At 36.8% G+C, this 25,026-nt stretch overlaps 4 protein-coding genes, 1 long non-coding RNA gene and 1 pseudogene across 6 annotated transcripts; 2 read left to right on the top strand and 4 right to left on the bottom strand.

Moving 5' to 3' along the window:
• Positions 1-135: 135 nt before the first annotated feature.
• LOC112188175 (calcium/calmodulin-regulated receptor-like kinase 2) lies at positions 136-4,111 on the bottom strand. 2 transcript variants are annotated; one of them, XM_024327237.2, is made up of 8 exons: positions 3,803-4,111; positions 2,625-3,015; positions 2,288-2,441; positions 1,750-1,876; positions 1,352-1,437; positions 1,201-1,272; positions 887-1,090; positions 136-798 (listed from the first exon to the last, which is right to left on the bottom strand). In XM_024327237.2, the coding sequence occupies exons 2-8, from the start codon at positions 2,948-2,950 to the stop codon at positions 508-510; spliced, it is 1,260 nt and encodes a 419-aa protein (XP_024183005.1). In that variant the 5' UTR covers positions 2,951-3,015; positions 3,803-4,111; the 3' UTR covers positions 136-507. The 2 variants fall into 2 exon arrangements, with proteins under 2 accessions (XP_024183005.1, XP_040371240.1); XM_040515306.1 differs by lacking the exon at positions 3,803-4,111 and adding an exon at positions 3,447-3,689.
• A 1,759-nt stretch (positions 4,112-5,870) lies between these two features.
• LOC112185129 (GDSL esterase/lipase 7) lies at positions 5,871-7,569 on the top strand. Its single transcript, XM_024323342.1, has 5 exons — positions 5,871-6,120; positions 6,336-6,457; positions 6,586-6,834; positions 6,953-7,205; positions 7,355-7,569. Exons 1-5 carry the CDS (start codon positions 5,871-5,873, stop codon positions 7,567-7,569), a joined length of 1,089 nt encoding a protein of 362 aa, XP_024179110.1.
• A 2,085-nt stretch (positions 7,570-9,654) lies between these two features.
• On the top strand, positions 9,655-12,129 carry LOC112185128 (annotated as a pseudogene).
• Positions 12,130-12,563: 434 nt separating this feature from the next.
• Positions 12,564-14,505, bottom strand: LOC112183357. The gene is made up of 5 exons (XM_024321711.2): positions 14,368-14,505; positions 14,196-14,251; positions 13,840-13,972; positions 13,305-13,372; positions 12,564-13,063 (listed from the first exon to the last, which is right to left on the bottom strand). The coding sequence occupies exons 1-5, from the start codon at positions 14,453-14,455 to the stop codon at positions 12,839-12,841; spliced, it is 570 nt and encodes a 189-aa protein (XP_024177479.1). The 5' UTR covers positions 14,456-14,505; the 3' UTR covers positions 12,564-12,838.
• A 2,225-nt stretch (positions 14,506-16,730) lies between these two features.
• Positions 16,731-20,760, bottom strand: LOC112188886 (F-box/kelch-repeat protein At5g15710). Its single transcript, XM_040514686.1, has 2 exons — positions 18,639-20,760; positions 16,731-17,573 (listed from the first exon to the last, which is right to left on the bottom strand). Exon 1 carries the CDS (start codon positions 20,261-20,263, stop codon positions 18,947-18,949), a length of 1,317 nt encoding a protein of 438 aa, XP_040370620.1. The 5' UTR covers positions 20,264-20,760; the 3' UTR covers positions 16,731-17,573; positions 18,639-18,946.
• A 1,396-nt stretch (positions 20,761-22,156) lies between these two features.
• On the bottom strand, positions 22,157-24,255 carry LOC112189230. Its single transcript, XR_002931787.2, has 2 exons — positions 23,480-24,255; positions 22,157-22,410 (listed from the first exon to the last, which is right to left on the bottom strand). It is a non-coding gene; the product is annotated as an uncharacterized LOC112189230 (long non-coding RNA).
• Positions 24,256-25,026: the final 771 nt, after the last annotated feature.

Genomic DNA, 25,026 nt, shown 5'->3' with positions numbered 1-25,026 from the left:
GCAATTTTCATAATTTGTTACCAGCAAACCAGCAGTAGTAAAGTGAAAGGCAATACTTGTGAGTTGTGAGTCATATTTACCTGTTTGCTACTAGCTTGAAACAAAAGTAAACGCAGAGAAGAAAAGAGACAAAAGCATAGAAAGCCACTTTTCTTCGCTGGCATGAAGTTTAACTGCTGAAACAATGTCCATACCAGATTACCAGGTGGCTTCCTCATTAGCCATTCCATTAGCACTAAGCTAGTTTGTCTTGGTTCTTCTCTAAGTTATGGCAATCGGATATGAAAAACCCATACAACCTACTTCGGCCGAAGAAAAAAAGGCAATACTTTGTTACCGACCATAAAATCAGCTAATGCTCATAGCTCATAAATTCTCTGGCCGGCATCTTCTATATTATATGCTATGAACAAGAATTTTCGAAGGCAAGCTTGAAAGGAAGAGATGCAAGCCCAAAAAGAAAAGAAAAAAAGGTTGACAAAAATTTGGTGATCCATTGTCAATTAGCTACTCTTTTGTGCTGGCCAGCCTAACCAGCTCCACCTGTTGAACCTCTATTCTGCTTACTGCCCGTGAAAATTCTTCACCTGCAAAAGACATGGTATCCCTTTTATCAAGACGCATCTGTTTAATCTTCAATATGGCCTGTGAAATCTCTCCGATGGAAGGCCGCTTTCTCGGTAATTTCAGTAAGCATCTGTGAGCAATTTTAGCCAGCCTCCTCACTTCTTCAAGGTTGCATTCCCCAACTAGCTTGTTATCAAGTATTTCGTCAACACCATCTGGAGCCATAGAAGCCTTGGAGAAAAAAGGAAGGAAGAAAAAGATAAGGGGGATTGGCAGAAGACGCAATGGAAGCATTATATTCTGAGGGCAAGAAACTCACAAGATTAACATATTCCATTAGGTTTTGGTGAGGGTGGATGGCTGTTATGAGTTCAAAGATGATGACCCCAAAACTGTAAATGTCACTCTTCATTGTGAACTTGTTTGTAGACATGTATTCCGGATCTATGTAGCCATAGGTACCCTTGAGGCCTGAATTCCGACCATCAAACACCTCTTCCTTAGACAGTCCAAAATCAGCAACCTATTATTCAAACACTAGTAAGGTGAGGACATACTGAAATGAAGACGCAAAGAACAGAACTCCATAAAGGGTTGAGCAAACATAAGTTCATAACTTTATTACCAACTTACCTTAGCTCTCATTGATTGGTCTAACAATATATTAGCGGACTTTAAATCACGATGTATGACTGGTGGGGCTGCCTGTTCAAAGAAACCTTGTATGAAAAAAGATGACCAATAGTGGTTCACTAGCAAAACAATGAAATACTAAATAACTTACCCCTTCGTGAAGGTACTCTATTCCATGCGAAATATCAAGAGCAATTTGCAGCCTTTCATCCCAGCTCAAAACCTGTTGTTCTTCACCTACATAAAATGTAAAGCGAGATGATTCTTGAATGAACCCAAAAAACCTTTCCAACAGAAATTCTAGCCTATTCTCATGTATGGGCACGAAACAAAGAAAGGAAGATGTCCAAAGAACAATTTTGAAACTAGCGAGCAACATACAAGGATCATTTATATTCTCTTTATTAAACTTAATAGGCTTTTGGCATCCCATCAAATTTGATATGTATATGTTTATAACTTTTCACCTACCATTTGAATTATATGTCACCAAGCATATAGTTACAACAATCTCAAGATGCATTATGGATACAGGGACTCTGAACTTACTGTACAGAAGGTTTGATAAGCTGCCATTACTCATGAACTCATAGATTAACATACGCTGTCCTTTATCTACACAGTAACCTACGAGGTTCACTAGATTTCGATGATGCAGTCTTCCTAACAGGGATACCTGCAGCAAGACCATACAAATTAAGCAAAACTCAACCAGCTTCTTAGGACATAAACACTAAGAGAGACGCACACAGTTCATACGATAAGCTTTACAAAAGCAGGCAGTGATAATTAATTGGCAGGTTGGCAATGTGGATTCCAGAACACGGCATTCCTCCTTTGAACTATGTTGGACTCATGTCCAGCCACATAATCATTCTGATTAGTTTTCCAAACTCTTACACAAGATTTTGAAGATTATAAATACACTTTTTTGTATTATTTAAACCAAAAGGAAAAATGAATTTCTTTATACAAATTGTGAGTTTTAGGATATATGCTAGATTACTTTTATAGTAATTTTATGGGTATGAAGGAATTTATTTTTCTTGACAGGACCTATATGAAATGTAGCTGATATAGTCTTTACCTCTGTTTGGAACTCTTTCTCTCCCTGCTTGGAATCTGAAGCAAGCACCTTCACAGCTACTACCTCTCCAGCAGGCATTGTTGCTTTATATACTGGACCAAAAGCCCCTTGTCCTAAAATTGTTGTGAAATTCTGTGTAGCTTTCTGCACATCCCTGAAAATAGTAACATGCATTAGATACACTCAAACAGCCCATATCATAGCATAAACTCCATGCTTTGTAGTGCCAAGTGTACAACCGATTGTGAAATGGTATCCAAGAAAATAAAGAAATAAGAATTACAAAAGCATTATGTGTGCTTGCTATAGGTAAAAGATACAAGTATTTAATGCATACTTGTAAGAGTATCTAAGTACGCCTGATGCAGAAGGAAATCGTTCTTTGTTGTGATTATTCCACCAGGAGAGTGGAGAACTTTTTTTAACCTTCTCGGATCCTTGAATAGGTATGTTAGTTGAAAGAGATACACTAAGGTCGATGCTTGTGCCTAAGCCATTTGTGCGTATAGGAAGAGTTGTTAAACTACGCTCATTAGCACATCGTCGAAGATTGGCATGCTTTTGGTACCACCTTATTCCGAAAAATATGAGTGCAGCTATCAAAATTCCAAGGGCTACACCAGCAGAGATGCCAATGATAACCAGATCACCTCTATTAACCATTCTTTGGCGTCTTCTGATATTCAAGCAATGAGAACATCTTGCAGGCCAAAAACACCGCAGATTATCTGTCATAAGATGGCAAAATACATTAAGGAAAACTTGTCAATCTTTCTCCGGAACTACTGAACTAACATGACAAGTTGAACTATCTGCTTCATGCTAATTGATAATGGAGTGGAGAAATTGCAGCAATCAATTAACCATAAAAAAAAACGACAATACTTCCTATCAACATGTGGTTGAAAGATTAGCTTCCGCTATAGAAATGACTTTGGAATGTATGTTCTATCAATACTAAAGCAATGTGATTGACAATGTACTTTTGTTACATTGACTGATTAGTAAAGCACTTAGTTCATTTGCTCGACTTTAAACATACAAATTTAGGAGGATTAGCATGTCCACCATTTCATATTCATAACAAATGTCACAAGCGATACAACCATAAGATACACGCAATCATTAACTTCATTACTACTTGGAAAAAAAAAAAAACCTCAAAATGCTCTGATTCTTCCTACGTACAGAGCCAACCACAAGTCAGGCATAATCTTATTTGCATCAGAAACGGCAATTCAGCACATATCTTCATATCATCATCAACATTTTCAACAATCCAAAATCCTATGCTATGCTATGCTCCATCATCAAAACCAGAACAGTGAGTCAGTAATTAGGACAACCACCAAAAATACCCACATGGGTTTCCCAAAAGCTCATAAAGATAACACCTTTATCAACATCTAAAACCTCCAAAGCCATCAAAAACCAGAACCAACCAAAAAGACTCAAACTTTAGCAGAATTCCACAAAACCAAGGTAAGACCCATGATTGATCAAGTACACGCATACCTTACAACCCAAAAAGAAAAGCTGATCGATCAGTTTGTGTGAACTCTGATTACCAGAAATGGGTCAAGTCCGACGACTGAAAGAGCAGTGACCCAGTTCAAGAAAGAAACTGTAAAACTGGAAAAGAGAAACCGCAAAGCAAACCAAGAATGAGTTGGACTTGGAATAAAGGTAACCAAATTGCTTTGTTGACGCCTTAAAAGGTAAAAATAACGCTTTCATAAATTGATATGGAAGCCTGACACATAAAAATAGAATAGAATGGAAGAGCCGGTAAACTGTGGTCTCATTCAGCCGTACGTGCCTGCCTGCCTTGGTTTTACTTAGTTGCATCCGCCATATGCAATTCTTTGCTAAATTGGTCACTTGTGTTTGAGTCCTTTTGAGACTTTTCAAAAGCCAAGAAAGACCAAAACCAACTAGAGAAAGACTTGCGTGGGGCACCCGCACCGCCATGTGGTGTGGCAGATCAATTACTGTTCAGCAATTGAGTCTTTTAGGTATTGTACATTTAAAAAGCAGGGACAATCTGGAAAAAAAGAAAAAAAATCTAGTTTTTGATTGGAGGGCCGCACCGCCACGTAGTGCGGCAGCCCCTACGCAATAATTTCTCAACCAACAAACATTTTTACAATGCTTCATGGTGTTTAATGACAATTTAATCTCTTATTGGGCAGAAAATGAAAGAAAGACATTGGGGTCCAAGCCATGCCAATCCCCTTGCTCTGAGATTAAGACACTATTTGTTAGACTTATTATCATGCCAAGAAAGAGCGATGTGACGTGTCTAATTACTGATAATCTTCTCATAAAGGAGTTGGGAGATAATATTTTGATATATCAACAAAAATTCTGAATATCTAGATAAACGCATCACGTGATACAATTGCACTATTTATAAATTCTTCTACTTTACACATTAAAATTTTAACATACTTTTTCAAATTTATTACCGAAATTTAAATTTATAGTCTCTTAGCATCCACTTGAGCTAATTTATACATTTGTTTGTTATTATTAATTTATTCCACAAAGCAATGCTGATGACAATAAATGAATTGAGTAGGTCTCTATTGAGGGAGCCTACATTGACCCGCTGCCATTAGACAGGTTTAAAGAATATTGGTTGACAACTTGGGCACCAAGGCTAGAATTAATGTCAAAAGCAGTTCATAACTTGGCATGTTGTCCCAACCATCCAATCATTCAAGATTCACATTCATGCATGCAATGTATCTTTGGCAGGGTTTGGTGGATAGAAAGAGGAGTTGTTCTAAAAGACCCCTAACCCACTTCATCATTTCACAACATTGCCAAATGTGTTGGGAGTGAGTAGACAAGTAGTTCATACTCCAATGTAATTGGTATGGTTAAAGTCTTTGGAGGTGACTGCTCGGATGTATGTTTTTTTTTTTTTTTTTTATGAAGAAATTTATACTCTTTATTTTATAATTCACATTTTATGTTTTTTTTTAGTAACTTAAGTTTCATCTTTTTTTTTTTAAGAATTTCAACCAAAAAACTTGAGTGTGGTTTACAAATTAAGAAGTGTAAATTTAATTATTCCTTTCCTTTAAATCATCTTAATCCCCAATTATAACTCTAGCAACCATTTAAGGCACTAGCCAGTTGAAAAGGACAGAATCACAAAAAGTTAAAAATAGAAATTTTATTTTTGTTTTTATTAAAAGTGACGACTTTAATTCGTCATTGGCCCAACAAGATTACTGAAACGGCAAAACCCACATGTTTTGTAGTCTGATGGTTTTGGAGCTGAATCTAAGCTGTGGTCACATGAGATGTGAGTTGAAAAACTTGGAACCCTCCGGTTCATAAGAGATGGTTCACTTTCCTGAAGAAGTTGACATAATCTGCACATCATCGGTTGCATTTCTACATGTTAATCAAAAGCTAACCCTCTCTTCTTTCATAGCTAATATATATTCAGACCTCCCTCATTGATCTTCCACGTGATATCACCTAGCATTCCTCATTTCATAATTCCTTCTTTTGAAACAACAACCGTATATAACCTCATTGTCTTTCTTTCACTCTGTGCATGAAAATCATGGGAATCAAACAATCAATTTCATCACTTATTTTTCTGTTCTTGAGTTTTGCAAATTTTGGCTCAGTTTTAATTGATGGATCGCCGATTGCACCAGCATTATACGTGTTTGGGGATTCTTTGTTTGATAGTGGTAACAATAATTTCTTGCCAACTTTAGCAAAGGCAGATTTCCTGCCCTATGGCGTCAATTTTGCGAAGGGTGTCACCGGAAGATTTACCAACGGTAAAACAGTAGCGGATTTTATAGGTAAAACAGTACTATAATATTAGCTAGATAACTAATTGTTGAAACTCTTGCAATTAGACCGGGGAGGTCTTGGGTTTAGGATGAGATTGGAGCTATGTAATTTTGTTAGCTTAATGTAAATTTTTGATATATTTGATGACGACTTAACTTGAGCATTTTGCTGTATTATAATCTAATAATTAACGTATAGATCTCTCCTTTCGTGATTTGCTTAGCTGAGTTTCTTGGGCTACCATACGCTCCACCATGCTTGAGCATACACAAATCGACAATACTTACCGGCCTGAATTATGCATCTGGGTCTTGTGGCATCCTCCCGGAAACCGGAAGCCAATTGGTAAGAATTAGTTAGTACCAGTTTATTCGATTAGATCTTTCGAGTCTCAGGATAGTTATACACAGTAGAGGGTTTGCTAGTCTATATCGATCATTTAGACATTCATATATGGTGGTTTTTCTTTGCAGGGGAAGTGCTTGAATCTGAAAGAGCAGATGGATTTGTTTGAAAAAACGGTGAGGTCAGACTTGTCACGACATTTCAAAAATCCCAATGATCTTGCGGAGTACTTGTCCAAGTCCATATTTATAGTTTCTGTAGGCAACAATGATTTTCTTAATAATTACCTTCAACCTAAACTCTATAACACAAGCAAACGCTACCCTTCTCCACAGTTTGCACAACTCTTGATGGATCATCTTTCTCACCATTTTGAGGTATATACTCTGATCATTATCTCTGTATGTAGTTAGTTCTTGAACCACCATGATACCATATAGTAATAATTTGCTGTTAATTAATTCATCTCGATGATTTTAAATTAATTATGTCCAGAGATTATATAACTTAGGAGCCAGGAAAATAGTTATGTTTGAAATTGGTCCCCTTGGTTGCACCCCATCCATTGCAAAGACACAAAGCCATAGTGGAAACTGTGCGGAAGGAACAAACAAGCTCGCCTCGATTTTTAACGACAAACTTCGTGCAACTCTCGCAAATTTAACTTTCACTTTTCAAGGATCTTTATTTGTTCTCGGTCGAGCTAACGGGATCGGCTATGATGCAATTACAAGTCCCCTCAAATATGGTAATTAAATTTCAACATATTAAGAACAAACTTTATTTTGTTGCATATATTGCGTCATACAGTCTCACAATATAACTTGTCATTGTGTCATATGTAATAAAAACAATATAACATTATCCATCGATCACTCAAATTTGTGTTTTCTACAGGCCTCGAGGACGGAAGCAATCCATGCTGCACAACTTGGAACAATGGGACATCGGCATGTATTCCATGGGCTAAACCATGCTTTCAACCAAATAGTCACTTCTTCTGGGACGCTTTTCATCTGACTGAATCTGCTAGTTCAGTCATAGCAACTGGCTGTTTCAATGATACAACTGTTTGCACTCCACTAAACATCAAGAAACTTGTACAAGTGTAATATCTAGATAATGTATCACATCGATCAGTGAAGCTTGATTGATCTGGCTAACGCTTGTTTCTTGTAAATTGATATGTACTTCTGTTGAGAACCTCATATATCAGAATATCAACATTGCATAAAACTTTAAAAGATTTTGGGGTTTTGATCTACATGCATGTTTGTCATGCAAGTGATTTTAGGTTGGATATATACTCTAATTTCTTTATTACTTTTACACTGATGCTCACAATTATCAGCCGATTTAGTACTTAAATCGATCAGTTTAGTACTAATTGAAATTGAATCAAAATTTAATTTATTTCAACGGCCCATAGGTGGGTAGATGGACGGCCAAAATCGCACGGCTTTCAATTTTCCTTTTTTCATTAATAGTTTCTATAATTTCAAAATTTTTAAAAATCATAATAAATAATTCAGAGGTCCAAAAAATTTCTCGAAAATTCTCACAGACTCTTCGAGTATGCAAGTAGAAAAAATCAGAAAATATACCTTTGGGTCCTTAATAATCACCGAGATCGTAATCTCATTCTCAAATAATTCCACCTTATTTCCTTAAATTTTTTTGGGGCTCACAACCACAACATTGATCAATAGGTCCAACTCAAGAGATCTTTAAAATTGTAAGGCTGTAAGCTATGCCGGCTTAGAGTAACTCCAACAGTTTCCCTATATTTTGATTTTTATATATTTTAGGGAAAAATGAGCCTCTTTTGCTCCAACAGATTCCTTATAACTATCCCTACTTTAGAGATAATGAGGAAAGAGAAAGCGAAATTCCCTATATTTACAACAATTTCTAAAAATTTAAGGAAGAATTATGGAGATTTTAGAGATAGCTATAAAATAGGGAACCTGTTGGAATTGGAGAAGAAAAATTGCTTAAAACTTTGACTTTTGCTTCCCTATAATACAAAAATTATAGCTAGGGAAGTTGTTGGAGTTCATCAATCAAAACTTTCCACAAGCAGCATTAGCATCAAGTTCCATGAACTTCATCAATCAAACTTAATTCATTGTGAAAACATTAATTTCTCTTGCTCTAACCAATAAAAATACAATTGATTGAGAAACCATTGTATGACTTCATTCCAATACTGCCATAATAAACATCTCTTCCTTGTTATAATAATTATTATCCTCATTTATCGGAAAATTTTCAACAAGTCACCGAAATCCAACCGTCCGGCGCGCAACTTCATCAATGCGCCCAAGAGAAGAGTTTCCCTGCACCGTGCACTCTACAATCCGTCGATCACCTCAATAACAAATCCCGAGCACCAAATTCAAGGTCTACCCACCACAGAACAAGATTTAAATCAACCTAAAAATTCACCATCTACCTTCTTCCAAATTCTTTGCTACCAAATTTTTTTTTTTTTAGAAAGAGCAGTAGCACAATCCAATTGGCCAACTGGAACACTTCAACCTTCAGAAACCTTGTACGTACCCCCTTCAACCACATATACCAACTTGAGTTATTTTCGACTTCCATCGCGTTCTCATATGCAAATCAAATTCAAAACTCAACAAAACGTAAGACCATTAAAAAAAAAAAAAAAAAACACAACAAAGAACCAAAATAATCTCTCTTTTGTAACTTGGTGCAAACGCTTGAATGTGCATAACTGCAGCAGCAATCCATGGCCGAACAGGCAAAAACCGACATTATTTGTTCTCCAGTATGTGTTAGTTTTCCCGTTTTGGAGCAGATCTAAGATGTGAGTTGGAAAACTTGGAACCCTCCAATTCATAAGAGCAGATTGTTATTGTAAAAAGAAAAAAAAGAAATAATAAAAAAAGACCTGGTTGTTAACAAATTTAACCACTTTCTGGAAGGAGTTGACAAAATCTGCATATCCCACATCCTTTTAAGTTTTCACCACTTATTCAAAGGTTTCCACCTCTCTTTTTTCATAGCTAATGTATGTTAACTATATTCAGACCTCTCCTACTGATCTTTCACGTGATACACAAGCATTCCTCATTTCACAGATCAATTCCTTCTTTAAACAAAGACATGCTGAATAGACCATTTTTCATCAATTAACTTCACCGTCTTCTCCCCCTTTGTGGATGAAAAACATGGGAATAAAACTATCAATTTCATCACTTATTTTGCTGTTCATGTGTTTTGCGAATTTCGGCCCAGTTTTAGTGGAATGCTCGCCGATTGCCCCAGCATTGTACGTGTTTTGGGGATTCTTTGTTTGACAGTGGTAACAATAATTTCCTGCCAACTATAGCAAAGGCAAATTTCCTGCCCTATGGTGTCAATTTTGTGGAGGGTGTCACCGGAAGATTCACCAACGGTAGAACAGTAGCGGATTTTATAGGTAGTACATATAACTGTGTTACTTGATATATTAGTTGCTGAAAGTCTTGATATATATAAAACTGAAGAGGTTTTGGGTTTAGGATGAGATTGGAGCTATGTAATATTTTGTTAGCTTAATGTAAATTTTTGATATATTTGATGACCGCTTAACTTGAGCTTTTGGCCATACGTACTATAGTCTAATGATTAACTGATATTTCGATCTCACTTGTCTTGATCGATTTGCTTAGCTGAGTTTCTTGGGCTACCATACGCTCCACCATACTTGAGCATACATGAATCAACAATACTTACCGGCCTGAATTATGCATCTGGGTCTTGTGGCATTCTCCCGGATACTGGAAGCCGATTGGTAAGAATTAGTTAGTGAACCAACTAGCTCTTAAGTAGATCTTTCGAGTCTCAGGAATTATATATAGTAGGGTTGATCACAGTCTATATCATTTAACAGTCATATATAATGGTTTCCTTTGCAGGGGAAGTGCTTGAATTTGAAAGAGCAGATGGATTTGTTTGAAAAAACGGTGAAGTCAGACTTCTCAGGACATTTCAAAAATCCAAATGATCTTGCAGAGTACTTGACTACTTGTCCAAGTCCATATTTTTATTTTCTGTAGGCAGCAATGATTATCTTAATAATTACCTTCAGCCTAAACTTTATAACACAAGCAAACGCTACCCTCCTCCACAGTTTGCACAACTCTTGATGGATGCTCTTTCTCACCAGTTTGAGGTATACATACTATCTGATCTTTATCTCTTTATATAATTAGCTCTTGCACCTTGTATTCGACAGTTTCATTAATCAAGGCTTGAGGGCAGCCGCACCAACCCTTTATTAAAAAAAAAAAAATTAGTTCTTGCACCTATAGTAATAATTTGCTATTAATTGATCTCAATTATTGTAATCTAATTATGTGCAGAGGTTATATAACTTAGGAGCCAGGAAAATAGTTATGTTTGAAATTGGTCCCATTGGTTGCATCTAGGCCTGGGATCGGTTCCAGTTTTGTTAGTTTTTTCAAGAACCGAGACCGAAACCGAAGAACATATTCCGGTTCGGTTTGGAGAGTTTTCAGGTAAGAAACCGTTTCTAATCCGAACCGTAAGTTTCGGATCGGTTCTTCAGTATTTTCGGTTCTTGAACACAGCAATGAAAATATTCATTTTTCCAGTTTTCCGGCTATTGCAAATGACATACTTCCTGTCCAGTAATCAAATATCACAAATGAACTGGGAGGGTATGGTTTGAATGATGATTTGAATGATTGAATGATTGATCTGAATGATTGAATGATTGAAAGTAGATGAAAGTAGATTCACAGATGAACTGAGGAGGGTATGGTTTTCTGGGTTTTGAGTTTTTGAATTGGGGAAGAACTGATTTGAGGGTTGGGGGCAGTACTCCGGTTGCATCTGATGGCTTTGATTGAAAAGGAGGAACTGAGGGCTATATAAAAGGCTTCAATATAATTAATATATGGTGATTATGTACTTGATATCGGTTTCTGCAGGTAAGCTTTTTCCAGAACCGAAACCGAACTGTTCCATTTTAATCGGTTCGGATCTTGCAAAAATGGACGTTGTCTAAACAAGACACCGAACCGAACCGTCGGTTCCGGCGCGGTTCCACCGGTTCCCGGTTCTCAAATCCCACCCCTAGTTGCATCCCATCAATTGCAAAGGGACAAAACTACAGTGGAAACTGTGTGAAAGAAACAAACCAGCTCGCCTAGATTTTTAACCACAAACTTAGTGCAACTCTCGCAAATTTATCTTCCATTTTTCAAGGATCTTTCTTTGTTCTAGGTCAAGATAATGGGATCGCCTATGATGGAATTACAAGTCCCCTCAAATATGGTAATTAAATTTCAACATGTTTAGGACAGACTTTGTACGTTTTGTCGCTTATATTACGTCCAATCTCCAATTTCACAACATATAACATGTCAAATATTTATAACAAAAGAATATTACATTATTTATCATTCAATTTTTTTTTTTTTTTTTTGTAATAGGCATTGAGGACGGAAGCAATCCATGCTGCACAGGTTGGTTACGGGGAACATCGGCCTGTACTCCATTGGCTATACCATGCTCTCAACCAAATAGTCACTTCTTTAATTTGGGACGGTTTTCATCCTGCTGAAACTATTAATTCAATCATAGCAACTAGCTGTTTCAATTATTCAAATGTGATCAAGAAACTTGTACAAATGTAATATCTATATGGTGGATCACATCGATCAGCTTTCTCTGATCAATTTATCTAGCTAGCTCAATTGTTTCATGTAAATTGATAAATACTTTTATTGAGAATTATTTGTATGGAATATAAACATTGCATAGAACTTTATAAGATTTTGGTTTCGATCTAGCTACATGCATGCATTAGTTATGTAAATGACTTTAGATTGGATATATACTGTAATTTCTCTATTATTTTTACAAGTGCTTAATTATGATTGGCCGGTTTAGTTAAATTAATCGGTTTAGTATTTGAATTTCCAATTTCATTCTGTTTCATTTGGCAATTGCTTAATTACCGTACAAATAAATTGAAAAGTAAATTAAGATTACCATGCAGGATTAAGTTGAAGAAAGATAAACCAACAGTAAAGTAAAATTACAAATGCTGGTTACAAAATTTGCTTAGAACAACTTAATTATGATTATATAACGCTTCACAGAACTACTCTAATTTCTCATCAGCAGACAGGCTAGCTCTATGAAGTGAAGGCACACTTAATGTACATGGTCACTACCTGTGATATAAAAAACAAAAGAAATTAAAGAAGCAAACCCATTCTATATAATATAAGCTATATGGTACCGGACTTGGATCAAGGGAATTCCAACCGATCAAGGGAAAAAGACCGGACCGGGGGCAAAATTGTAAGCCTAATTAAACAAGTTTAGGTTTTGATCATCTCAATGCTGTGGCTCTTGGTTGTGTATGGGTGGCTTGCGGCGACCCATACTCCCTCCGGAGGATCCCTTATAATCTTTATGCATCAGATTTACTATCTCTCTTTCTGCTTCAAGAAGCCGTCTAGTTTCTTCATCTGCTTGAGAGTGTTTTGTTGGCTCATCACTAGGAATTCCAATGTTGCTGCTCGTACTGCTGGCAGCAGTTTTCAATATTTTGATCCCACCCTGCAGGTGTTAACCCATCAACTAGCTGAGTTAGATTAATGCATGTGAATATGTGACCTACTGTAACCAGTTCCATTGAGGCAAATTTGTTGACTGGGAAAAGGTAATCTATTTAACTAGCTAGAAACATCAGCCTAAAAAGCCAAAATGGAGGGGGGTTTGTTTTCTGATAACAATATTACCTCATGAAAAATCAAGTACATGCAACATAAAATTCTGTTTCTGGAAACCGAGTTATTACCTTTTGGTTCAATTTGATTTGTGGTCTTCCGTTGAAGTTGTACTTTGAAGCCTTATTACTGTCCTTTCCTGCAATCATGACAAACAAAGATCTAATATGACCCATCGATCATTAACCTTATCCCACATCACAAAATTTTGGTAATTCCAAAACAATGCAATCTCAATAGTAGATCGATGTGCATTCATATATTAAACATTGAGAGATCGAGTTGTAATAAAACATATCAAACTAATCAAAGATTGAAAATTCCTTCCAATGCATATTATATATTGAAAGATGAATTCATACAATACACACGATATATATCACACATATATTTTCACTAGAGCTGTCATCTAAGAATAACAAAGCTGGGTTTTGCCTCAATTGTGTTTAGGAGGATGGCGTGCAGGTCCATGATAATCAGCACCAAAAGCTACAAAGTGATCATGATGAGCAACTTTCAACTTCTTCTTAGCACTACTACTTTTATGATCAAGTTTACATGCTACATTTAGATCTCCTTTTCTAGCTTCAGAGTCACATGTTGCACCTGAATTCTTTGATGAAGTAGTAGTAGGAGTAAGCTCTCCATTTCTCAGCACTACTTTCTGTGCCGCCATCTTCCTTCCTCCGATCCCTATAATCCTTGACCCAGCGATTTTTGAGATTTCATCAATTAGTTCCTGCGTACTTATTTGGTTTAGCTTGTATTCTATATTTTATGCATAGAAAGTAAAGTAGATAACAAGCGGAGCCCCGCAATCCCCAGAAGGCTTCTTTAAGATGCTCTGGAGTGCAAATAGCAATACCGGCCATTGTGACCGTACTGTAACTTGGAAGCTTAAGAAGGTATGCAAATAAAAAGACTACTTAATTGGCAAAACCAATCATGAATAGAAAAATTACCTTTTCATCAGGCAATACAGAATGTTTTCCAGTCATTAATAACCCTTCTTCTTTACCTACAAAATTAATCGTACTAGAGCTTAAGAAAATCGATCCTCAAATCAGTCAAATGTTTCTGAAACTAGGAGAAATGGATTAATAGGAGAAAACTGAGCTATCTATATTTGCATACCTTTATGATCAGCATGTGCAGTGAAGTCTCCTACGGCATGCCTCACAAAAAGAAACCCTAGTACGAAGCTTGCAATAATCTTCAGCATCTCTGTGTTTTTTTTCTTGCTTGATTATCTTGGATATTCTAGCTTTTCAGAAAGAGAGGAAACTTGGAGAGGCTGATGTGGGTTTTATAGAGAGAGTTGAAGACCCAAGTCAAAGCTAGGGTTCAGACACGTCTCTGTCCCTGCATAAAATATTTACCTGCTAGTCCAGACAGAGCTTGGGAGAACACAAAACTTAAACAACGAAATCAATAAAATAAGGAAAGAAAACAGCGTTTTCAGTTTTCAAAACTTTGAATGTGGTGGGTTTGATAAAGCTGCATATATAGAACTTAGCCCTAATACGATCATATATATATAAAAGAAAATTAGCGTTTTAATTTCTTGCGCATGTCTTCTCTGCCATGCATGAAACCAGAGGTGATTAAATAAGCTGCTCAAAGAGATTAGTCACATTTGTCAAATAAAAGAGAAGGATGAATCACTAATATTGAAAACACCAGGGTACTTATCTGAATCACATGCAGGAATTATGGTATTAAAATGTTTATCATACACTTATTTTACATCTAATTAAACAAAAATTACAATTTAATTAAACTAAATTTACGACATTGACAACAAAATTATCACATTCATTTAAACTATTTACGTATAATTGAATCGAGTTATCACATTGACAAAATTTGTTCATAAACTTGTAAAAATGTCATAGGTGCCGTAACTATCTCTAATAAAACTAAAATCACACAAACAATGACTCTACTTACCAAAATGACAACAAATATATTCTCTTAATTACTCGTAAATATATGTATGACATACATGTATGTATCATAGATTTTTCATGAGGGCAAGGTATGTATTACTCAATTGCTAATTGCAAATTGCAATTTTCTTTTCGTTAAGTTCTAGCCGAATTGTAAGAGCATAATTAAATTCTACTAATCTAGATTTTGCAAGATTATGTTGGTATCAGTGTCTAATATTTTTTTTTTTTAAAGAAGATTAGGCTCATGAAAATCATACTTTCAAACTTTGAAGCCTAACTAAGTTGAAAAGTCAAAAAACTAAAGTTCGTATAGTCAGATATTCGCTGTGATTTTTTTTATTTACGTACTAAACAAAACTGAAACACACAGTAAATAAATTAAGATGGTTGGATAATTAGTAAGGGTCAATATTTAGGCAGCAACGGTGTGAGTCAGAGATTCGGTCCTCAAATTCAATATTTATTACAAACAATTAAGCAGAAGAATGGTGTTCATTAAACAAAGGTATGCACCTTCTCTCGGATACTTTTTTAGGGGTTCAGACAAAAAATATTTCTTTGTTTTTGGGCAGTGGAATATTCATTTTGTAACTTAGGTACATCAGGTACTTTCAATACGAGACAAGATTTGGAATCATCAATTTGTGCGTGATCCTATCATTTTCTCTTGTATATATATAAGGATCATGTATTGCAGAGTTTATGCCGGGGTGATCAGTACATAGATTCATTGATATTAATTTTGATGTAATTAAAGTGAATAATTCACTTATTGTACTAGCTAATACTACGTACTACAGCTTGACGAGCATAATGTAGCACCAAGGAAAACCATTCAAAAAGCTATAACATTGCAAGAGGTATAATAAGCGCATGAGGTGAAAATGGCGGAAGGAAAACCGTTAATTCTGGATGTTGCGTAATCTTCTATTACCCAATTGATTAGGTAATTGTTCAGCGTCTAAAGCAATGATCGAGAAATTGTTTTGCATGGGAGAAATTTTGTTATATTGGAGAAGATTGAATCTTTAATCTAGTTAAATAACTCAACTTATCACCCTTCCTCACCGGTAAAGGAGGGAAAATGATGCAAATGGATTGTTATTCTGTTCTATACAATTTATTTTTGTTTTATATTCCTTAATCACTTAAACCAGCTGATCATTTAATAACTCAATCTATGATCAATTGTACATACCATATTAAGACAAAAATGATTAAATCATGCATTATCTCAAAAACTAAACTAATGTATATTGAGCTAAATTCAATAATAAGTAGTTGATTTTTTTTTTCTGGTCTAAACTAAATTGATTGTTAAAAAAGAAAAAGGAACTTATACATAGCTATATAGGCAATCAACTAGCTAGTATAAGATCTTATGGGTGAAGAGGGAGAGGCGGTGCTATTGGCAAGCTAGCTATTTGCATAGTTCCCAAAGAGGAAAGCATGAGAGGAGCATCAAGCAGCAGGCATCAAATTAAGAGCCTGCAGAAACATTGACAAGTGATTTCGCATAGAATTACTCAAAAATATTTCACCTTTAACAATGCAAATATATATATAAACAAGTTGGGGTTTAGCATGTCAAAATTTTAGAACACGAGGGCGTGGCCTCCAACTTATGCTAGTGGCTTCTCCTTGAGAACAGCGAGTGACTACGTGATTTCTAACCAAGTCGGTTCGACATGGCCGGCATTGCAAACCAGATATTGGCTCGACCACTAACCAATCAGTACCCTTCTAGCTAGGTTAAGTTCTAGGACCTAAAACTATGAAGTCATTGCTCAACTTTTTTATCAATAAAACTTCATCTAAGAATCTTTTGTTTTCAGGAGTTGGATTCTTCTGATGAATTATTTATTTTTATTTCTATTTCTGAACAAAAAAGTTATCCAAGCACCTAACAGAAAATCACAGAACCTATCAAACAAGACTGTTATAGATGCTGTACGTTTTCTTGGCTTAGCTTCACTCTTCACGGATTCTCCACTAGTAGTCTAGAAACTAGGTTGAAGATGAGCTATTAGTTTATGGTGCTAATAGACACCCACAGAAAAACTGGAAGTGAAATAATAACTAAAAGCTATAGAGAAACCGACACGTGGAAGCGGTGAAAATCGGCTCCGAGTACCAATATTATCTCCATCTGATAGTTGGTTTAGAAGTGATTACTAGCGATACCTATCCGAATTAATACTAATTAATCTACTAATCTGAGCACAAACCAGAATGAACTTGTTTGCTGGTTCCGACCTCCCACATGGACAGAGTAAACAATGGAAGGGGTATCCTCTTCCTCATGTATTATTAGTCTTTTATTTGTACCCCTGCACGGTGTGAAGCTTTTTAGGGTTGAGGAAAGCTGTATCTCTCAACACACTTGGCCTGAGAACCAGGAAAAGAAAAAGTGTTATCTCTCAGTAAAGGGCTTCTGCTGTGGGACTTTGGTAGTGATTGAATATCTGTAAAGGTTTTAAGAGTTACATGCTTCATGCTTGTATTTGTGGCACGGACTTCATATAGTTATGTAATACTGTGATTAAAAGCATCCTTGAGTTAGATGATACTATAATAGTGTTCTACGATCCCAGATATCTGAATCGAAATGATGTGAAGTGTTATATTTGTTCATTCAAATTAAGGCATATAAACAACAACACATACAGTCCGCATACAGTTCCACATCCTCACACTGTCGTAAAGCAAGAGCCCTTGATGCTAAATTGCAAGCAGTAAAGAAGGGTCATTCTGTTTTACTGTTTTATTCATTTCGCTTGTGGTATAAAATCACGCCTCTCGTTACACTGTGATGACCTGCAGGCTGTGTTTGTGTGCAACTGGTGTAAAAACTATACAAAGGTGGGGAAAGTTTACTCTGCAAAGGACCATATTGTTAAGTTAATGGACCAACAGGGTGCTAGTTGGAGCCCATGCCTCACAAGTACATGACCAACATGAACACCTACAACTATGATTCAATGATTTTGTTAAGTACCCATCTCAACGATTCTCATTGGTCTCTTCTACAAAAGATCGGCAGTAAAGATATGACACCCTTTTGGGGTCAATCAGCTAGCACAGCCATATTATACAAGACACTGGAACTTGAACAAGCTCATAGTTCCATTGCAACTTGGTCAATCTGATGCAGTACTGACTAGGCCAGGTAAGGTTCTACCACTTTAGTTCAAGATAACTACAAGACTGGTAAGTCTAACTAGTTCAAATCACTAGGCAAAAATAAAACAGAACAAGAACAAAAACAAAAACCAGCATACATTTACAGATATCTACAATGAATTGCTGATGTGAACTTGGATCAATACCACATAAAACATGAAATAAGTTATCAGAGAGTAAACGAAATGAGCAAGGCACAGTAAAGCTTTAAGATATACAAGTTGGATATGATAGAGGTTTCAAAAAGTGTACAAGAGTTGGAAAAATCACCTTCTCACGACTCCTCCTGACCCATGTTCAGTCTCTAAAGCCTCAGTCTCCAACTACAACCTTGTTCAATCATTTGACATTACAGATCCCTTGAATGAGGATATAATCTCACAAATTGCAGTCTATGAAATGTCATCGACAAAAATGGTATTCGGCAATGCACCCACATTGTCATTGTCAATAAAGCCAGGGTACTTACATGATTAGCCAAGAATGAATCAAGAGAAAGATGCTGGCTGGAGATGATGTTCCCTCGTCATTTTCTGACTAGTAATTGAAATAAGAACTGAAAAGCAGTACTTTCTGCTTTAGTAGATGGAAGCATCGAATCTTGGCTCATAAAAACAAACCTGGCTGTTGTATGACTGAAGAGCACAGCCTGCAATCCAAGACCACATCTTCTTATCCACGTCATAAAGAAGGCCCTTCCCTTGGTTCCAAGATGTGAAGCAAATCAAGTTATCCTGTCCAGAGCACTCAAATCTCTCAGCTGATAACCTTAACAAAGAACGAAAGTACTTTGGCGGCATCCTGCTGATCTCCACCCATATAAATTTAGCATGATCCAGTTCCCAAATTCTCATACTCTGAAGAGTACTATAAAGACCGATTCTTCCAACTAGAAACAGACGCTTCTGGGTGCCAGCAACCAAATAACCATCCAATAACGACCGGGGGAACTTAGCTGGAATGTGTTCCCAGTAACCTGTGTCCAGCCGATACATCATCAAACCAAGCGGAGAAAGAGTTTCCAAATACAATCTTGAGTCACAATATGCCATCTTTGAGGAGCATAAATTAACTGCGGGCATTATCTGGTGAATTGACCAACTATTGAGTTTTGAATCATATACTTCAGTGGGCAAGGATTTGTCACCATAGATATCACTAGTGGCTATAACTTTAAATGAGCGATCCTTCCTATCAACAACCATTATCAGCTGCCTTTGCTGATTATAATGCATACTAGGCAAAGTCCTCCAAGTTTGTGTGAGAGGGTTACACACTAGGGTTTTAAAAACTAAGCCATCAAGCCCCGAGAAGCAAACTAGACCGGCAGATGAGCCAACCAACCAGAACGCCCACTGTGGTAAAAATGTGAATGGTATTCTGTACCATGTTTTCAGAGGCAAGCTGAACACCGAGCATTGCGGGGTCTGAGAATTCTTCCAAAATGTGAGAAGACAAGGCCCATGAGATGGCACTTGAGAGTGGAACTTAATAAAGCTTTTATCTTGTAGAATCGCATTCCACCTCTTACAAACACATCGGAGCCTGAATATCATAAATGGCGGAACCCTAGCTAATATCTCATTCAACAAGTCCTCAGGCAGCATTGCCCATATATTATCCTCCATTTGAACATCAGGGTGAACCGCTTTACCAAATGTGGCAGCCGTTTCCTCATCTAATCCTCTCGGCTTTGTCTTAACCACCTTTTGCCTAGAAGGGCTAGTGTTTCTTGACCTTACACAACCCAAAGGGCTTGTATTCCTCGACCCACTGCCTCTAATAGGCGACACTTGCTTGGGGCACCTATCATCTTCACCAGAAAATCCATTTCCTATAGGTTTCACACTAGACACTGCAGACCCAGAATCAGAAGACTCCCCAGCACCATCCATGGTTGTCAAAACCCTAAACAACCCAATATCACTTCAATGGTTTTACCCTAATCCCCAATTCCAAACTCTCAATCCATGCTGCCCAACCCAAAAGATGAAACCTTTCCAGCATCAGATTAAAAACCCATAATTCAGATACTGATAACTCTAAGAATCATAGCATAACACCAGCATTACAGTGTAGATATTCAACAAAACAAAAGGCCCTAATCTTTCAGTCAGATCCAAAAATTCATAACCTTTTGTAGATTCTAAGACTGGCACAAGGTAAAAGAAAGAATTTTTTTTGTTGAGCACAGATCAATTACCAGAAGAAATTGAAGCCTTTCACTGCCCTGTGCCCCACTTTGGATTCAAGAACCTCCCATGGCTTTGCTTTAAGCTTTGTTGAAGCACAGATGATGAAGATTTCAGATTTGACATAGATATGAGAGAAAACCTATGCCCAGCTTCAAAGACTGGTTCTTTAACATTTTGGGGTTTTGATTTACTTTGTCACTATTTGACAAAATGGACAAAACCATCCATGGAAATGTATCTGCTGTTTCTATCTGGTGTGAAATTAGATTTGCACAGTGTTGGTGCATGTTCAATTACAGGAGGCCACGTCAGAGAATAGAATGTGTCAAATAGTTGGATTTCTGTATTATGCGCATTCAACGGTAGAGATTTGATGGTGTAGAGTGTGATTGTATAACGGTGGAGGGTAGTGAATTGTGCCCCACTTGGTAAATTACCTATAGTTTTCTGTATCTGTAGATTGTTGGGCTCCACTAAATTTCTGGTCTTTTGTTTACTTTGAGTTCTGGTGGTTGTTGAAGCTTTCATCTACCAAATGTACCAAACGAATAATTTGTGTTCGTTACGGAAATGTTACCTGAATTTTGATATATGGAATTTTAAAAGTTTGACCAAAAAATTTTTTGACAATAATTACTTCAATATATATACACACACACATATTCAAAGAAAAAAAAAGTTATATATATATATACACACTATTTATTAGGAGAAGAGACACTAATCGATTTTTTTTATTACAAAAAACTCTACTGTCTCCTTCACATAGGCGTCACGAAAGGCTCAACTCAACCTACTGATGAATATCATCACACATGCTTTTTGGTAGTAGATAACAATTCATTCCATACAGTGGCATTGTCTGAGCAACGGCCTTGATGAGAATTTCCTTGCCTACACAACTTAAAATCTTGGCTTTCCAGTTGATCAACTTTTTAGGCTATGTTTGGTATGGCTGTTCCTTGAGAAAAAGCTGGCTTCTGCTTATTTCTGAGAATAAGTGGCTGAAAAGCAAAGCTGCTGAGTGTTTGGTAAACTGGCTTTTTATAAGGGCTGTCAGTGGCAGAAGCAGTGGCAAAGTGTTTGGTAAATCAAACTGGCTTGTGCTTTTTATTTGTGGAATGACCGAATTGGACATGAGAGATTATTTTGCTTAATTAATTGTATATAAAACAATATTGTTCAAATGATCTTGTTATTATTTTTAATCTTTATTATCTCCGTATTAATTTTTGTTAACTTTGAATTTTTATAAAGCATGGTGACTATTTGATTAATATTGGACAATATGATTATAAATCATGGTGACTATATTATTATAAATCATAGTTTCTAGTCCACATCAAATGTTCACGTTATTACGCGCATTCATCAAGAGCAGACCCTTCCCATCCCGCACATACTAGATAAATTTCTAGTTTAGGATTGTAGCTCTTTTAAGAGGCTGCCTATTATGTGGTCCATTTTGTCCAAAGTCAACTAATTGAATTGCTAGTTGCTGGTTGCTACATCAGAAGTCAGGTGCTAAAATTTTGTCATCCAACCAAATTCAGTTTGGATTACAATCCCACAGAAAAGCTAATTGACATCCAATGCTAGCAAATATCAAACTGTTAAAATATAGATTTGATGATAATCCATCGAGTTACTTGAATAAAAGTGTACTACAAACTGGCTCTATGCCCACCACAAAATTTAGTTGATATCATTTAAACTCTAGAATCACATATATCATTTAAACTCTAGAATCACATGATCCAGACTAGCTATAATATGAGACCTGCACCACTTTTCTGATCTGATCTCTTTTTCTGCTACCTGCTAGCTAGCTTCCTGTGCTGGGAAACCTACATGCATATCAACAATTTACTATTAATACTTGCACCAAATAGAAGAAAAATTGTCTAGCTTGGATTATGTATTCAGAAGAAAAATGCAAACACTAAGCTCATTATTATTACCCAACCATAGAACCAAATAAAAAAAGGGGTATAATCAATGATATGAAGATAAGCTTTAGATGCAATAACAAGAAACTAAAGCAGTGATAAGAAAACATAAACATCAACAACAGACAAAGAAAAAAAGGCAGCTATAAGAAAAAGAATAAAGCAGCTTGAACAGCCCCAACCATTTGTACAGCTGAAACAAACAACAAAGTTATAAGAAAAAGAAAACTTAAAGGAGTACTTCTGCATCCTTCAAAAAAAAAAAAAAAAGAGTACTTCTGCACATTGGAATTAAAGGGTTGGTGACCGACAGGAAAGAAACTGAGAAGCATCTTCTCATCCTTCATGTTCTTAGTTTTCTTTTTTATTATCATTACTCAATTCATCCCCATTTTCTTGTTCCTTCAGTGATTGAAAACCTTTGTAGAATTCGTTCCCATATATGATAATGATACAGTAAACTATAACTTAATTACTCAAAACCCCAAACAAAAAGTGACTGCAACTCTGGAAGAACAACTCCAGTTTATAGCAAAAATTCAATTCCCATTTAGTTTCCTGATAGATATAAAAAAACCAACCAAATCGAAAACACCTCATCTTGCAGGAGCTATTCTTAGTACAGATCCATAATTGTGAAGCCTATACACTTCATCTGACAAACAAATTCTGAAACACCTAAATGGATCGATAAACAAGAAAAGCAAACATAATTGAACTATCCAACTAACATTCACTCAAACCTTGCTCATCAGTAGTACACTTCTAGATCACTAGCACTCACCACACCAAAATGTTTTAACTTTCCCAATCCACTCTTACCCACTACCAAACCCCAGCGTGTTTTTTGATTTAGAAGAGGTTGCGAAAGTCACAATGCAAAAGCTTTAACAAGAACTACGAAAATCAAAACAAATATAACAACAATTAGATTAAAGATAAGAACGAAGCAGGGAGAGAGACTGACTTGCTTGATTGAGGCTTCAATTTCACTTCCGAAATCCTGATGAGATGCAAGTGAGGCCAAGATCGAGATGCGGCGACTGATGGGTTCTGTGATTAGAGGGAGATCGAGATGCGGCGGCGACTGGATGGGTTCTGTGATTAGAGGGAGATCGAATGGGATGCGCGAGATGTGGCGGCGACTGGATGGGTTCTGTGAGAGGGAGATCGAGCAGAGGGAGATCGAGGCTTGCTTGATGGGATGGGATGCGTTCTGTGATCGAGCAGAGGGAGATGGGATGGGAGAGCGAGAGACTGATATCGATATCGAGGGTTTGATGGCAGTTCATTGTAATTGCTTCAGCCAACGGAGGGTAGAAACCGGGATTTAAAAAAATTCATTAATGAACAGTAATCACCGCTACAGTACTCAGCGGGCTTCTGGCTTCTAAAAGCTGGGGGGAGTCAGCTTCTAAAAGCTGGGGAAAGCTGGGGCAGCTTTTTCCAAAAGCTGACCATAAGCTCACTCACCAAACACTTGTTGCTCTGGTGCTTATAAGCAGGGGAGCAAAAAAGCCCCCCCCAACATAGCCTTAGACAGCTTCTCCTTGATGTAAGCAAATTTTGCTGTCTTGGATTTTCCCACTCTCAATGGTAAGCCGAGGTAATTGTCATGCTCTTCCTTTCTTGCCACTTCGAGGATGGATGCCATGTTGGTTTGAAGAGCAAGATTAACATTCCTACTAAAGACAATACTACTTTTTTGGAAGTTCACTCTTTGACCAGAAGCCTGTTCATAAACTCTGAGAATATGTTTAAATGCTTGACATTCCTCCATATGAGCGGTTCCAAATAATAGAGAGTCATCTGCAAAAAATAAATGGTGAAAAGTGGAGCAAAAAATAAATGGTTAGACTCAACTCAACCTATTTGGTGAAATGATTTTGCTTTCATTATATATATATATATATATATATATATTTATATATATTTTAAAGGGGTTTGGAATCCAGCCTAACTGAGAGGCTCAGCCCCACACCCCATTTATTATATTAATTTCATAATTTTGCAACAGGGGGACATAAAACCTGAACCCCGTGCTACAGCAGAACTAAGAGAATAATCCTCGTAAAGTACATCCTGAATAATAGCAGGAGTCTCATCTATCCAAACATCATCAATGGAAAATAAGCTAGCAAGGTGGGCAAGTCTGTGCCACACCATTTGCTTCACGGTAAGTATGTTGAATCCTTACAAATTGAAAAGTAGACATATAATCTCTACAATCATCAAGAATCCGACTTATCTCCGAAAGGCTTTCCTTCTTTCTATTGAGTGCAGCAATCAGAAGGGCAGAGTCGCTCTCAATGTCAATGTTCGTCCACCCTTGGTGTATACCAAGAAGAAGACCAGCCTTGCACTCCTCAGCCTTAATATTAATAGCAGAGTGTGCATGCAGAACAGGCCTCGCAATAGCTGCCAACCCTATGCCCAAATCATCCATGACCATTACCCCAATACCTCCAGCTCCACTCTCAAATCGGAATGCACCATCAATGTTAATTTTCAGCC

The sequence above is a fragment of the Rosa chinensis genome, chromosome 2, assembly GCF_002994745.2.
Source record: "Rosa chinensis cultivar Old Blush chromosome 2, RchiOBHm-V2, whole genome shotgun sequence".
In the NCBI taxonomy this organism is placed as follows: domain Eukaryota; kingdom Viridiplantae; phylum Streptophyta; class Magnoliopsida; order Rosales; family Rosaceae; genus Rosa; species Rosa chinensis.
This window is presented reverse-complemented; position numbering and strand designations above follow the sequence as displayed.

Excerpts from the sequence above, each read along its gene's own strand:
- LOC112188175 (XM_024327237.2), bottom strand. The coding sequence starts at position 2,950 with ATGGTTAATAGAGGTGATCTGGTTATCATTGGCATCTCTGCTGGTGTA. Across the intron at positions 1,273-1,351 it reads TAGAGTACCTTCACGAAGGG|GCAGCCCCACCAGTCATACA; the intron begins GTAAGTTATTTA and ends TTCTTTGAACAG. Across the intron at positions 1,091-1,200 it reads ACCAATCAATGAGAGCTAAG|GTTGCTGATTTTGGACTGTC; the intron begins GTAAGTTGGTAA and ends TTTGAATAATAG.
- LOC112185129 (XM_024323342.1), top strand. The coding sequence starts at position 5,871 with ATGGGAATCAAACAATCAATTTCATCACTTATTTTTCTGTTCTTGAGT. Across the intron at positions 6,121-6,335 it reads AACAGTAGCGGATTTTATAG|CTGAGTTTCTTGGGCTACCA; the intron begins GTAAAACAGTAC and ends TGATTTGCTTAG. Across the intron at positions 6,835-6,952 it reads ATCTTTCTCACCATTTTGAG|AGATTATATAACTTAGGAGC; the intron begins GTATATACTCTG and ends AATTATGTCCAG.
- LOC112183357 (XM_024321711.2), bottom strand. The coding sequence starts at position 14,455 with ATGCTGAAGATTATTGCAAGCTTCGTACTAGGGTTTCTTTTTGTGAGG. Across the intron at positions 13,373-13,839 it reads TACTTCATCAAAGAATTCAG|GAAAGGACAGTAATAAGGCT; the intron begins GTGCAACATGTG and ends TCATGATTGCAG. Across the intron at positions 13,064-13,304 it reads AAATCAAATTGAACCAAAAG|GGTGGGATCAAAATATTGAA; the intron begins GTAATAACTCGG and ends TAACACCTGCAG.
- LOC112188886 (XM_040514686.1), bottom strand. The coding sequence starts at position 20,263 with ATGGATGGTGCTGGGGAGTCTTCTGATTCTGGGTCTGCAGTGTCTAGT.